This window comes from Nerophis ophidion, linkage group LG13 (genome assembly GCF_033978795.1).
Source record: "Nerophis ophidion isolate RoL-2023_Sa linkage group LG13, RoL_Noph_v1.0, whole genome shotgun sequence".
Lineage (NCBI taxonomy): Eukaryota > Metazoa > Chordata > Actinopteri > Syngnathiformes > Syngnathidae > Nerophis > Nerophis ophidion.
Genome location: NC_084623.1, coordinates 21,345,283 through 21,360,288, shown reverse-complemented (window position 1 = coordinate 21,360,288; position 15,006 = coordinate 21,345,283). Strand labels below are relative to the sequence as shown.

The window sequence follows — 15,006 nt, the reverse complement described above, 5'->3', positions numbered from 1 at the left end:
AGTGTTTGAACCTGACAATAAGCATACCTCTAAAGCATACAAATTGGTCAGTCATAGTTAAAAAAACAACAACATAATGTTTCTAAGGTACACCCATCATTAATGAAAAATGATATCCTTATACAATTAATGGCCATTAATTTTGAGTTAACTATAAACAAAATGCGATTAATGGCGAAAAATATTGTAATCGTCCTAATTTTAAGTAATACTACAGATTATGGTATCGATCAAATACTAACAGTTACATGGCAGTATTATACAAAATGCTGATACTTAAAATTTCCAAAATCATTGAAAGATAACATATTTGATTGCTATTATAATCAGTCAGTTAACACAAGATGACGGTGTAACATATACCAATTCAATTTTCAAATGATTTTCATACTAAATTCTATTACATACAATTTTTGGAGCAAAAATAAATATATTAGTGCAAAATAAATATTCACAAGCAAAAATTAGTATTGTCTCTGATTTAAACCCTTAAAATCTTCTCAGGGAATTATTTACTGAATTTTGTAAACAATGAAACAATTATAAAAAAAAGAGATGATGACAAAATAGGAAACATCAATGTAATCCCCGTAGATTATCAACATGTATCTTTATTGTTGGTATTTATATCGATCCATCCAACCGTGTTTACATTCAAGAGTTCTGGCTTAGCATGGCGTATTGTGTCATTCTACAGAGTGTAGTGTAGCACGTTTAGCTGGTCATCATCCTTCAGTGATAATGTTAACTGAAAGAAATGTAGTTTATTTGCCACCATGGGTGATTAGGGACTCGAACTGTGGTAGGATGTCAGCCGCTGGCTCGACAGCAAAGACTCTACATTGCATAGAGGACATGGTCCTGTCAAAATTGGTGGGACACATATGTCTACGATCGAGGCAATACGTAAACAACAGAAGGTTACTTGAGGTACTACCATTATACACACCTTACCTAAGTCAGATCAAAACACAAGTTCGAACATTTTGGCTCACATATTTGGCTTCTCAAAACAGGTCAAGTTGGTCCTATTGCCGGCAATTGATTAAAAGAAAATTCAGAAACATATTGAATGATTTCTGGGTACAATGCATTCAGTGCGTAAGGAATAGAATAAATATGGAAACTGCAAATAGTGTTTGGAGAGAGAGGGGGATATAAAAATGCAAAGCTTACCTGCAAATTCCACAGCTGATTCTTCCCTTGTCCTTGCAATGTGCGTGTTCACTTTCACTGGGGTTCTTACATTGACACTCACAGTTTGTGGACAATTCCACTGTCAACGTGTCTTTAATACCAAGTGGTCTGATAGAGAATGACTTGTTGTTAATGCACGCGTCTGCTGTTACTGTCACGTCGAAAGATATCTGTGGAAAAAAGGGGTTTTGAATAATTAAAAGAGTAAAATACTCATCCATCCATCCATCCATCATCTTCCGCTTATCCGAGGTCAGGTCGGAGGGGCAGCAGCCTAAGCAGGGAAGCCCAGACTTCCCTCTCCCCAGCCACTTCGTCTAGCTCTTCCCGGGGGATCCCGAGGCGTTCCCAGGCCAGCCGGGAGACAGTCTTCCCAACGTGTCCTGGGTCTTCCCCGTGGCCTCCTACCGGTTGGGCGTGCCCTAAACACCTCCCTAGGGAGACGTTCGGGTGGCATCCTGACCAGATGCCCGAACCACCTCATCTAGCTTCTCTCGATGTAGAGGAGCAGCGGCTTTACTTTGAGTTCCTCCCGGATGGCAGAGCTTCTCACCCTATCACTAAGGGAGAGCCCCGCCACACGGCGGAGAAAACTCATTTCGGCCGCTTGTACCCGTGATCTTATCCCTTCGGTCATGACCCAACGCCCATGACCATAGGTGAGGATGGGAACGTAGATCGACCGGTAAATTGAGAGCTTTGCCTTCCGGCTCTGCTCCTTCTTCACCACAACGGATCGATACAATGTCCGCATTACTGAAGACGCCACACCGATCTGCCTGTCGATCTCACGATCCACTCTTCCCCCACTCGTGAACAAGACTCCTAGGTACTTGAACTCCTCCACTTGGGGCAGGCTCTCCTCCCCAACCCGGAGATGGCACTCCACCCTTTTCCGGGCGAGAACCATGGACTCGGACTTGGAGGTGCTGATTCTCATTCCGGTCGCTTCACACTCGGCTGCGAAGCGATCCAGTGGGAGCTGAAGATCCCGGTCAGATGAAGCCATCTGATTGGAGCATAATACTAATTGCCATTAAAGGGGAACTGCACTTTTTTTTTTTTAATTTTGCCTACCGTTCACAATCCTTATGAAAGACATGACGACGGATGGTTTAAAAAAAAAGTATTATAAATATTAAACGAAAATAGATAAAAGTCCGCTTACAGCGGAGCCAATGGGCATGCCACTATTCCGGCCATACAATTCGATAAATAACCATTCAAAAAGTGCCAACAATACTTACAATTTACATTTCGTGACCTGAATATTAACCAAGTATTAGTGGTATTGTTGTTATAAGTGCTAACACGGATAAACTATTTATTGCAACAACATCACTTATTTTTTACTTCATTGAGTGGTCTGCTGATTCTTTGCTTCCTTGCTCCCTGTAAATTTATTCTAGATCATAAATCATGCATCTCACCTGCTCAGAAGAAGTCTGTGTAGGTATTCCAAAAAGTTGGTACACGTTGACAGCCATTTAGGACCCGAAACCAGCGAGGACGACATGAAAAGATACTTGGTCCCTCTACTGGACTTTCTGGCATGCCCTGTGGTACTTTAATTAGGATTACATTTTTATCATTTGGGCTAACTGTGATTTAGGATTTTCATAGTCCAATCTGATTCATTAGATTTTGATCATGTGCAAAGCGGTTTTTTGCATGCTTGCACGTGTGCTAATAAGAGCACAGCTAATCGGGATCCCCACAAATAAACAGATCCTTTTTGAGATTGTTCTACCTTAAAAAATCTACAACACTCAAATAAACAAATCAAACAACCATTGAGAATAAAATTAACTTGCTCAATTACAATATTCACAAGTATCTTTACAGTAAGTAATTGTAAAAATTTACTGATATAAAAACACAATACAATAGAATGTACTGTGATTAAATGCCTTGATGGAGATGAAAGAGAATGGCTGATTGGAATAACTTAAAACTTTATCAACTCCTTCAGCCCTGCTCTTCCGTCTAGCTAATAATCCAATAACGATCTTTGCACTTGCTAACCTGCATCTGCGTCGAGCTATCCATTGATGTAACCACATATATAAACGTGCTCACTGTTCCATTGTCTACGCCAACTAGCAGAAAGGTGTCTGAAGCTGCCTCGTAAACCAAATTTTGCCAACCCCGTTTCCATATGAGTTGGGAAATTGTGTTAGATGTAAACATAAACGGAATACAATGATTTGCAAATAATTTTCAACCCATATTCAGTTGAATATGCTACAAAGACAACATATTTGATGTTCAAACAGAAAAACATTTGTTTTTTGCAAATAATCATTAACTTTAGAATTTGATGCCAGCAACACGTGACAAAGAAGTTGGGAAAGGTGGCAATAAATACTGATCATCAAACACTTATTTGGAACATTTCATAGGTGTGCAGGCTAATTGGGAACAGGTGGGTGCCATGTGTAGCTGCTAACTGAAGCACATTGTATAAATGTTATATAATTTCCTAGTTGGTTATAATAAATAAATACAATGTATAAATATTCAGTTCATATTTGCATATAATGTGATTAAAAATTTATTTTATTTGGTTATTTCATGCAAGTATTTGTTAACTTTATTTTTGTTACAAAACCCATGTAAATTGGAGAGGAATATATTTTGTTTCCGGTTTGGTCACATTGTTGGGGGGACAATTAATATGTGACGGAATAAGGGAAGCAGCATGAGACAGCAAACATTTGATGAAAGAGGTTAATGGAGTCTCGGCTGGAAAATAAACTGTATTCCCTCTGAGTTTGTGAGGCCAATGAGGTATGATTCTTTGTCATAATGAATGTGAAATCTATGTGTTTTCTTTTATTTGATGTCAGACTAATTGTAAGTTCTGTTTTTCTTATTCATTAGTTCTGACGGCATTTGTTTGGCATTTTTTGGCATCATTTGGGAGGAGAAGAAGGCATGGCTGAAATAAATGCCTGTTTGAGAAAAACGAACAACTTGAGTCTTGATTAAGACCTCGGAGGGAGTAACACCATGTTTGGGTATAAAAGCAGCTTCCATGCAATACTCAGTAATTCACAAACAAGGATGGAACAATGGTCACCACTTTGTAAGCAAATTGTCGAACAGTTTTAGAACAACATTTCTCAACGAGCTATTGCAAGGAATTTAGGAATTTTACCATCTACGGTCCGTAAAATCAGCAAAATGTTCAGAGAATCTGGAGAAATTACTGGACGTAAGCGATGATATAACAGACCTTTGATCTTTCAGGCGGTACTGCATCAAAAACCGACATCAGTGTGTAAAGGATATCACCACATGGGCTCAGGAACACATCATAAAACCACTGTCAGTAACTACAGTTGGTTGCTACATCTGTAAGTGCAAGTTAAAACTCTACTATGCAAAGCCAAAGCCATTTATCAACAGCACCCAGAGACGCCGCCCACTTCGCTGGGCCTGAACTCATCTAGGATGGACTGATGCAAAGTGGAAACTTGTCCTGTGGTCTGACGAGTCCACATTTATAATTATATTTGGAAACTGTGGATGTGGTGTCCTCCGGAACAAAGAGGAAAATAACCATCCGGATTGTTATAGGCGCAAAGTTCAAAAGCCAGCATCTGTGATTGTATGGGGGTGTATTAGTGCCCAAGGCATGGGTAACTTACAGATCTGTGAAGGCGCCATTATTGCTGAAAGGTACATACAGGTTTTGGAGCAACATATGTTGTCTTCCAAGCAACGTTATCATGGACGCCCCTGCTTATTTCAGCAAGACAATGCCAAGCCACGTGTTACAACAACGTGGCTTTGTAGAAAGAGATTGCGGGTACTTTCCTGGCCTGCCTGCAGTCCAGACCTGTCTCCCATCGAAAATGTGTGGCGCAAGTATAAAATACGACAGCGGAGACCCCGCACTGTTGAACGACTGAAGCTCTACATAAAACACGAATGGGAAATAATTCCACTTTCAAAGCTTCAACAATTAGTTTCTTCAGTTTACTGAATGTTATTAAAAATAAAGGAAATGTAACACAGTGGTAAACATGACCTTTCCCAACTACTTTGGCACGTGTCGCAGCCATGAAATTCTAAGTTCATTATTTTTTGCAAAAAAAAATAAAGTTTATGAGTTTGAACATCAAATATCTTGTCTTTGTAGTGCATTCAACTGAATATGGGTTGAAAATGATAAAATGATTTGCAAATCATTGTATTCTGTTGATATTTACATCTAACACAATTTCCCAACTCATATGGAAACGGGGTTTGTATCTCGCAACTAAAAAAAAACTACATCGGAATAGAGACGGTTTGTATCTTTAAAAACTTGGTAGTTGGGACGCTCCTAAATAAGGGCACCCCTGTAAAACCAGATTAGCCTTTAGCAAAGACACACAATTCACATCTTAGAAATGAAATATGAGCTTACCTTCTGTCCCACAAGGACGTTGTCACAAACTCCCTCGTTGTCTCCTTCTTGTCGTGCGTCTGCACATCGAGGGGTGTAGGCAACTCTTACATTTTCAGGCAGATTGTCGTGAGTTAGGGTAACTTTGGAGGACAACCTCTGGAATACAATTTGTTTTGGGGTAAAAACAAGTATTTGCTCTTAATAGGGATAGGCATCCTTTAAATTGAGATGATTCCAGCTGCAATCTGTATTGCACTTCACAGAGATTGTCAATTTTTAATTGTTTAAGAAGCAGGGTCTAAAATGTCCTATAAATTTGTCACAAGGCTATTTTCAAGCAGTGTATAACTATCAATCATCACAAGTTTAATGCAAATGTTAAGAAGTTTATTTCCACAGGGGTACAATTCACAAAAGTTTCAATTTAGTTTTAAATATGTTAATAAAAAACATTTCCACATATCCGGTTGTTTGTGTTACAGACAGACATGTTCCTATTAAAGTTTTATACTACAGATTCCGATCTTCCATGAATGAGGTCTGCTTATATCGATCACAGGTATTTACTGTCAAAACATGTTTTTGTTTTTTTTTACGGTGAGCTTTATTGACAATGAGACTATATCAACACAATATTCAAGCTAGTTTCTTATTTTCTGTAGTTACACGCTTCCATTTACAATTCTTAAACTTTACTTAGAACTTATTTCTTACATTTTCTTTAAGCAGTTTAGCATGTTAGCTTAGCAATTAGCTTGCCTGCTTCTACTTTTTCTTCCTCTGGGTATAAAATGTTTAGTCTTCTAGTTATAATAGTACATAAGATGTGTGGTTTATTTGCCACAATGGAGGAATATTGACTTAGGGAGTGGCTCCTCACAATATATTGAGATACATTTAGCCGCTTAGCCAACTCTGAAGCAGCTAATTTTTCCAGTCGGCGGACCAAGCATGGAAAATAGGAATCTACGTTTAAAAATGTATATAATAAAATCGATTCTGGGAGAATTGGAATGTAAGGCCCTTTTACCTGCGATGCCCAACCCTAGTTCTTAATCATGAAAAAGAAAATAGCAACAAGTCAAAACTTACATTGTATGCACTTTCAATCAACTGGACCACATTGTTCGAATCGTGCGACAGAACTCCCACCTCAGATTTTGGAATCATCTTCGAAAGTTGCTAGGATTAAAGTCAACATTTGTTTTAGGAATCATTCCGCAGCCACGACCATGGTACATAGCATAAATCAAATGGCTTTACTATGAATACGTGATGACATTTGTTTACCTTGTACATGTTTTCCACATCTTTTGTCACAGCAAAGATTGGTTGAATATTGTTTTCTTCCAACTGCATTGCTAGTTGACCAACAGATGGGTAGTCCTGTACATGAATACATTTAAAACATAACATAATGTTGATTAGTTTGAATATCAAACTCTGAGTTACATAAGGGTCCGCAGAGTGGTCTCTATTAGCACTGCTGCTTCACCAAAGTGTGTCTATTTTGTGCTTCTGTGAATTAGTCCACAGGATCAACAATGTACACTTTAGTGCAGGGGTGCCCATTACGTCGATCGCGAGCTCCTGGTGTTGTGCCGAATTATGCACAGCTACTTTTCGAGACGGGTGACGCAACCGAGTGATGTAAGCGCGCTCCCGCCAGGGGGTGCATTTTACGGCGGGGGTGCATAATTTGGCACAACACCGGACGGTCGACCGCGAGGAGTGTGTCAGTCGATCTCCATCCAGGCTTTTAAAAAAATAGAGCTAAAAATTAGCGATCATCAATCTTCACCAAGACGTCACTTGATTGACATTCACGGCACCCAAATGTCTTGTGAGATGACGCTGGCTGCTGCGAGATCAATATTATGAAAAAATGACCGAGAGGAAGGCGAGAAACGCCTTTTATTTCAAAAGACTCTCGCGCCGTACCATCTGTCAAAAGCCTAAAGACCGACTGCACATTTCCTATCTTCACAATAAAAGCTCTGCTTCATGCTGCCTGCGCTAACAAAATAAAGAGTTTCGGAAAGCTGGCGTGCACAAGCGCTCAGAACGCTGGCGTGCACAAGCGATCGCTCAGAAAGCTGGCGTACACAAGCGATCACTTGTGCACGCCAGCTTTCTGAGACTCTTATTTTGTTAGCGCAGGCAGCATGAAGCAGGGCTTTTATTGTGAAGATAGGAAATGTGCAATCGGCCTTTAGAGTTTTGACGGAAATTACGGCGCTTGAGTCTGTTGAAATAAAAAGTGTTTCTCGCCTTCCTCTTGGTCAATTATTCATAATAATGATCTCGCAGCAGCCAGCGTCATCTCACAAGACCTTCGGGTGCCGTGAATGTCAATCAAGCAAGCTACGGAATTTGCCGCTAATGTTTTTCTTGTAAAGTGTATGGAAGCTGGATAAATATGATGCCAAAAACCAACCAACTTGTTAACAAAAATGTCTCTTTCATAAATGAATAAATATAAATGATATATAAGAATGAGGGAGATCCTCTCGAGTTGGTCATTTGAAAAGTAGCTCGCCTGCAGAAAAAGTGTGGGCACCCCTGCTTTAGTGCATGGCTATTCGACTGGCGACCTGGGGGCCAAATCCGGCCCGAAAAGGATAACATACTGTCTCCAAAGTTCATCTTAAATCTTCGGAGACAAACATTTTTGAAGCAAATTCCTAAAAACATTAGAGCGCTCCTATTGTATAGAGGAACTTGGACCACTGTAAACACACCGACATTTTGCTAGCAAATAGAATACTGGAGTCATAACTTATGATTTACATAACTGAGGCGTTCCTCAAGACACCTATTTGCGCCTCTCCTTTTTGACCGTTACAAATTATTTTGGTAATGTGATCTATGTAAGTAAGATGTTGCTGTCGTTTGCTTATTACTTCAGATGCAGTCAGTAGTCATTAGTTCAACTTCTTTAGTTATAGTGTTCTTTAAGTTTCCATTCTAGTTCCTCTCTTTTTCATCAATTGGGCTATTTAACTGGTGTCGGTATTTAACCGAGTCCAGGTTATTTGAATCCATCGCTGAACAGCTGTCATAGATATGATCTTTGACTATTTTTTTTGCATAGTGTCCTTATATCAGCAAAGCGCTCCTGTAACTTGACAAAATAATTAGACTAAAATCAACTGTCTACTGTAGAGAACTTTGGTTCTTTGGAATATAGAAAACAGGAGCGAGAAGTGAGGCCTCATGGTCCTTTGCTTTCTGTAAATGTACCTCCCCAACTTCGTTAAATAGCCCTGCCTTAGGTGTACCTTTCTGTCCTGCTTCAAAATGCCAACCCTTGTGGTGTGCCCTTACATACCATCAGGTTGGTCTTGGTGTACAGGTTGTTTGTCATGTGACACTGCTCATCGTTTGGCTCCAGAATGCCTGCCAGTTTTCCATCTCCCGCCATATGGAATCCATCATCCGTTGCCAGCACAAGTAGTCGAGTGCTACTGTTCCTCCAACCTATTTTACTCTAGCAAAAAAAAAGGAAATTTTAAATTAATTTTCACACAAGAAGATTGACACAACTTGCAAAAAATCTGGGTTGCGTGACTGGTAACTAAACAACTCATTAGTGGCCACACATTCTGTGGATGGAGACAATGTTTGGGGGAGAGATGTTAGGACATTGTTGTAAGCAGACAATAGGTGATGACGTAAGCCTGGCATTTCTAGTTTAACAGAGTTGGCTTCTTTCACAAGCCAGCAAGCCCTTCTTAACCAGAATTTGGACATCTTTGTCCTCAAAGGAATGTCCGTACATCTTGAGATGCACATGAGCTGTTGACTGGGCCAAACAAACTGCACTCTTATGTTGTGCTATGCATTTGTCTTAGGGTTGTATGGTCTCTCCATTGTGGAATTCATTGCACTAATTACTACACTAAACTGCATATATAACATTACTTCCCAGTACAAACTTAATTAGTGCTAAGCGATACTGAGAATTTTGGTAACAATCTCCATCCACCCATTCATCCATTTTATACCACTTGTCCCTTTTGGGGTCGCGGGGGATGCTGGAGCCTATCTCAGCTGCATTCGGGCTGAAGGGGCGGGGTACATCCTGGACAAGTCGCCACCTCATCACAGGGCCAACACAGATAGACAACGTTCAAACACTAGGGCCAATTTAGTGTTGCCAATAAACCTATCCCCAGGTGCATGTCTTTGGAGGTGGGAGGAAGCCAGAGTACCCGGTGGAAACGATTTAATGCAAACTTCAACGTTTTTGTCATGTAATTGCTAAGTCAGCATTGCAAATTAAAATGTGTTGGATAAATATATAAACACATGTCAACTAGGAAGTGTACGACATTACCCAGAAGGCTCGCTTACTGAATAAGCTTAATATTGTTTATATTTTTAATGCTTACCCCACATACAGCCGCTTGCATCATGGCATCAAGACTCCCTTCAGGAGAATCCAAGTTCCCAGAAATGGACTGCTCTGTCACCACGTTTCTGAACTCGTCACTCCTTGGCGTCATACTAAGCACATGCCGATAGCCAAATGAAGCTTGACACGCATAATTCTCATCACAGGGCTTCTGCAGCTTGTTCTTGTTGGTGTTTGTGTATGGAAGGACAGTCTTATCAACAAAGGCACCAAAACCTGCAGTTACAGGAATTTAAGTAGTCCCATAGTTAATGATTCCTCTAATTGCAACCCGACACGTGTACAAGATAATTACAACGGTGATATAAAGAATGCGATATATTACCAATTTGAGCATGTTGAGTAATTTTCTTTAGAGCGGCCAAAAGATCCTTCCCGAGTCCTTTAACATTTTCTAAGTCATCTCTCATGGAGAAAGACAGGTCCATCAGGTAGTAGAGATCAACTGGATAACCCTCAACTCTTTTAAACGAAACGCTGAATGTGGTTGGAAGCCCTGTGAACACAAAAGTAAAGGAAAAACAAAACCTGCAAAACCAATACACGTGAACAATGACACATATTCAGTAGTTGGCAAAGACAGCAATGAGCATAAATTGTGGAGGGGAGGGAAGAGCCACCTTCGTACTCTGCTATAAGTTTTATTTTTATTTAACAGTGGTTCTTACCTTCTTTATCAATATGGTGGATCATTTCTTACCCAACAAAAAAATCACAGAGACTTGAGTCACCAACTCATAGGGGTCTTGTTTGGTCACTCCATTCCGCGGATTGATACACATAATGTTCGGCAGTAGGATAAATGTGACAAAATATGAAAGCCGAGGCAAAATTCTGGTGAAAATGTTTGTCAAACACTGACTCATACAAAAAGTGGAGAGTACGAAAACCAAATCGTATAAAAAATGGGGAATAAAAAACACATTTTGCTATGAGTGTAGAGTACGAAAGCCTACTTATACGAAAAGTGGGTAGTGTGAAAACCGAATCATATGAAAAAGGGAAAGTACGAAAACCGGATCATAGAAAAAGTGGGCCGTATGAGAAATTAATCACACTAAAAGTACGAAAACCGAATCATAAGAAATGTGGGTAGTAAGAAAACTGATACACACAAAAAGTGTAGAGTACGAAAACCAAATCATACAAAAAATGGGGTGTATGAAAACTGATACACACAAAAAGTGTAGAGTACGAAAACCGAATCATAACAGAAAACCACATCACAAGAAAAGTGAGAAGTATGAAAAACAGAATAACAGAAAAAGTGTAGAGTACGAAAACCAAATCATATGAAAAGTGGGGAGTTTGAAAACCGAATCATGAAAAGTGGAGAGAACAAAAACCAAATGAAACGTTAAGTGGGAAGTATGAAAACCAAATCATATGAAAGCTGGGGAGTATGAAATCCGAATGATATGAAAATTGGAGAGTCCATCCATCCATTTTCTACCGCTTATTCCCTTTTAGGGTCACGGGGGGCGCTGGCGCCTATCTCAGCTACAATCGGGCGGAAGGCGGGGTACACCCTGGACAAGTCGCCACCTCAGAGTGCGAAAACCAAATAAAACGTAAAGTGGGGAGTATGAAGACCAAATCATGGGGAATAGGTGGGGGTTATGAAAATCGAATAATATGAAAAGTGGAAAGTATAAAAACAGAAGCATATGAAAAGTGGGGAGTATAAAAACCGAATCATTTGAAAAGGGGGGAGTAATAAAAACGAATCCCACTAAAAGTGGGGAGTACAAAAACCTGCATTTTATTTGTCAGTATGTGTAAAATTTAATTTATATCGGGAATATGAAATCAAACTCACCAGGTCGCAGTTTGAGACTTATCTTCTGTGGACTCAACTGAACAGGCTCTTGCATGTTGAATGAATTGGACAAAGATTCTGCCTTCAAAATTTCTTGAACACTTGGAGGGTAGATGATTTCTTCTTCACGGCAACCTCGTTCTCTCAGCTTAGCTCGGGTTTCACAGCGTGCCGCCTCTTGCTCACCAGCTTTGGTAAAATTCTATACAGTAAACAAGACTTAGGTGAGAATGTTCAAAAATATTATTTGAATTGCCTTTTTGTGCACTGTCTAAAATAGTCTAAAGTCAAAGCAAAACAAAGGAAGAAAAACGGCAACTGATTCACTTAGATGATCTCCCCCTTTAGGTTACTAGACAAACATTCAATATGACCACTGTTTATTTACCTTTAGCAGTGCAGATTTTAAAAAGTTTAGTGGAGACTATACAAGCCATGATATGAAATGTTCATATTGCTAAATATCTACTTATAACATATATACCTGATATTACACTCTAAGTTCGATATTACGTGGTCGTTGGGGTCCATAAAATACGGATTGCGTTATTTCTGAGCTCGCACTATAGAGAAATACTTATTTTTTACTTTTGATAGAAAAAAAAGCTATAAATGAACTCAGGATCATAATAAAAACCCTAGTTTGACCCTTCACAAGTTAATAAGGCCAAATTAAGCATTTTCAAATTTTAAAAAATTGATTATTGGTACCCCGACTTTGTGCAGTTTTTTATGAGGGTTTCCCCAGGACTTGAATTTCAACTTTTTAGGACATTCTATTAGACACCTTTAGAAACCCATTGGTGAAGATATTTTCTTGGTAACAATTTAGTTCCCATATTTTCAGACGCTTCCCTTACTATACCCTTTTTTTTTTTTTTTTTTTTTGAAAGAATATCCCCTTACCAGACATGATGTGAATGGCGGATTTTTAAATTTTGGGGAGAAATTTAGTAACTTCTATAGTTTCTTCGGACAAAGAAAAAAAAAATGTTCACCCTGCTGCTGTTTTCTCACTGTGCGCCTTTGTCATCAAAGCTACTAAGTGCTATTTTTCTATTTTGTGTGCTTCTAAATATATTATAGCCTTATTTAGTCCTTCTTCAACACATTATGTAGTTTTATCCAATTTACAAAGCACTTGCTCTCTTTGGTGTTTCATCGCTTCACCTTTGGCTAGCTAGCTGCTAACTAAGTTGCTGATGTATTGATTGATTGATTAAAACTTGTATTAGTAGATAGCACAGTACAGTACATATTCCGTACAATTGACCACTAAATGGTAACACCCAAATAACTTTTTCAACTTGTTTAAGTTGGGGTCCACGTTAGTCAATTCATGGTAGACTCATGCTGGTCCCTGCTCTAAGGACAGCAAAAACTTGACTCAGTGAAAAAAAATTGTGAATATGGCTTCATGTTCTTCTTGGAACCTTTTCATTGAGAGATTGTCCCTGTTAGAGGGATGTGTCCACCAATTAGAACAGGGTAACTTTGTAATTTTAGATGTCGTGTACATGCTTGCCAGCTGTATTGAGCTAACTAGCCCAGTTTGTAACAACCCTAAACGGCCTACAAGCTACGGGAAGCTGGCTTAGACGCATAACAGAGTCTTACACCCCAGTCTACTGACTACCGCACCAGGGTGTAAACAGGTGTAAGCACAAGTCAACACTTGCAGGGCATTACTGCCTGACGCACCTCCGACAGTGCCATGTGGTGCTGGCTGCAGGGTCATCAGCCGGGAGCCACCCTTTACGGATGTTTCGCTCCTTTAATCCCGGAACATCTCTGGGTGGTGAAGCAGCGACAGGGACGTCTCCCTGCCGCCCCCTGCAGCCAGCTAAAGGATCCATACTGTACCCACATTCCAACCCCGGTGTTATTGCTGTTGTGTATATGGAAAGAGTCCTAAGGGACTATGCATGGCAGGGACGTCTATCTCCCTGAGTCAAGCATGGGCCTGACCGCATACCTTAACATGGGTCTCAGGGTGCTGCTATTCCAGCACCCCGAGACCCATGCTACTTCCTGTCTACGCGCCCTGCTTTCCCTAAGCCTTGTCGTTTCTTCTGAGCCACAACCAGAAGCTCCCTTGTTCTGCCTCCTCTGCCAGGGCTTTGAGGGCCGTCTTTAGATTGGAGCCTTTGATCCCGAGGGACTTTAGGAACCGCTGGGTGGACACTTCAGTGTAGCATCTACAGCCAACTTCTACTGGATAGATGGAGGGCCTCCATCCTGCTTGTGCGTACTTGCTTGCCAGCTCTGAATACTTGTCCCTCTTTCTTTCAAAGCCAGCCTCCATTCCCTCTTCCCATGATACCGTTAGGTCTACCATGATGACATTTTTACTAGAGGTGGACCACAGGACAATGTCTGGGCGTAACAAGGTTGTTGTAATCTCTTGAAGGAACTTCAACTGACGATCTAGATCAGCCCTCATGTTCCACTCGCCGCCAGCTGACAGGAGGGACTGGATGCCCTTGCTGCTGCTGTGAGGCTGGCCACCTGACAAACTTAATCGCCCACTGAGCTGTTCCCGGACTGGCCCCATTTGCTTCCACTCTGCGTGCCTCCAGAATTTCAGCTAGCTTTGGGGTCATGAATTAATTAACGTAGACCCCGACTTAAACAAGTTGAAAAACTTATTCGGGTGTTACCATTTAGTGGTCAATTGTACGGAATATTTACTGTACTATGCGATCCACTAATAAAAGTTTCAATCAATCAAAAAGTCAATGGCACGATTGCGCAATATAGAATAATGGGTTACATTAAACTTGGAGTGTACCGTATTTTTCGGATAAGAAGTCGCAGTTTTTTTTTATAGTTTGGCCGGGGTTGCAACATATACTCTGGAGAGGCTTATGTGTGAATTTTTTAACACATTACGGTAAAATATCAAATAATATTATTTATCTCATTCACGTAAGAGACTAGGCGTATATCAGCAATCGTCACACCCACACGCCAACCAAGAAAAATTGGACGGGGGCAGGTCATGGCAGAAGTGCATTGTGAAAAAAAGATGCTACCTGATACTACTTCCGTACCTATGAAAATTGATCATTTCAAAATTGCCGGTAACTCATAAAAACTGAGAAGGGCTGAACAAAAATGGCACCGAAAACGAAATCATATACTGCAGGTTACAAGCTGAAAGTAGTGAAATAT

At 40.2% G+C, this 15,006-nt stretch overlaps 1 protein-coding gene across 1 annotated transcript in view; it reads right to left on the bottom strand.

The window, feature by feature from the left end:
* The window catches only part of itgb2 (integrin, beta 2), a 41,918-nt gene that overhangs the window by 12,753 nt on the left and 14,159 nt on the right, over nucleotides 1-15,006 (bottom strand). The window contains exons 4-11 of the mRNA XM_061918577.1: nucleotides 11,833-12,034; nucleotides 10,339-10,509; nucleotides 9,991-10,229; nucleotides 8,928-9,086; nucleotides 6,887-6,982; nucleotides 6,689-6,778; nucleotides 5,615-5,752; nucleotides 1,177-1,367 (exon numbers count right to left, since the gene is read on the bottom strand). Of these exons, the coding sequence (XP_061774561.1) occupies nucleotides 1,177-1,367; nucleotides 5,615-5,752; nucleotides 6,689-6,778; nucleotides 6,887-6,982; nucleotides 8,928-9,086; nucleotides 9,991-10,229; nucleotides 10,339-10,509; nucleotides 11,833-12,034 (1,286 nt within the window). The remainder of the gene's footprint in view (nucleotides 1-1,176; nucleotides 1,368-5,614; nucleotides 5,753-6,688; nucleotides 6,779-6,886; nucleotides 6,983-8,927; nucleotides 9,087-9,990; nucleotides 10,230-10,338; nucleotides 10,510-11,832; nucleotides 12,035-15,006) is intronic.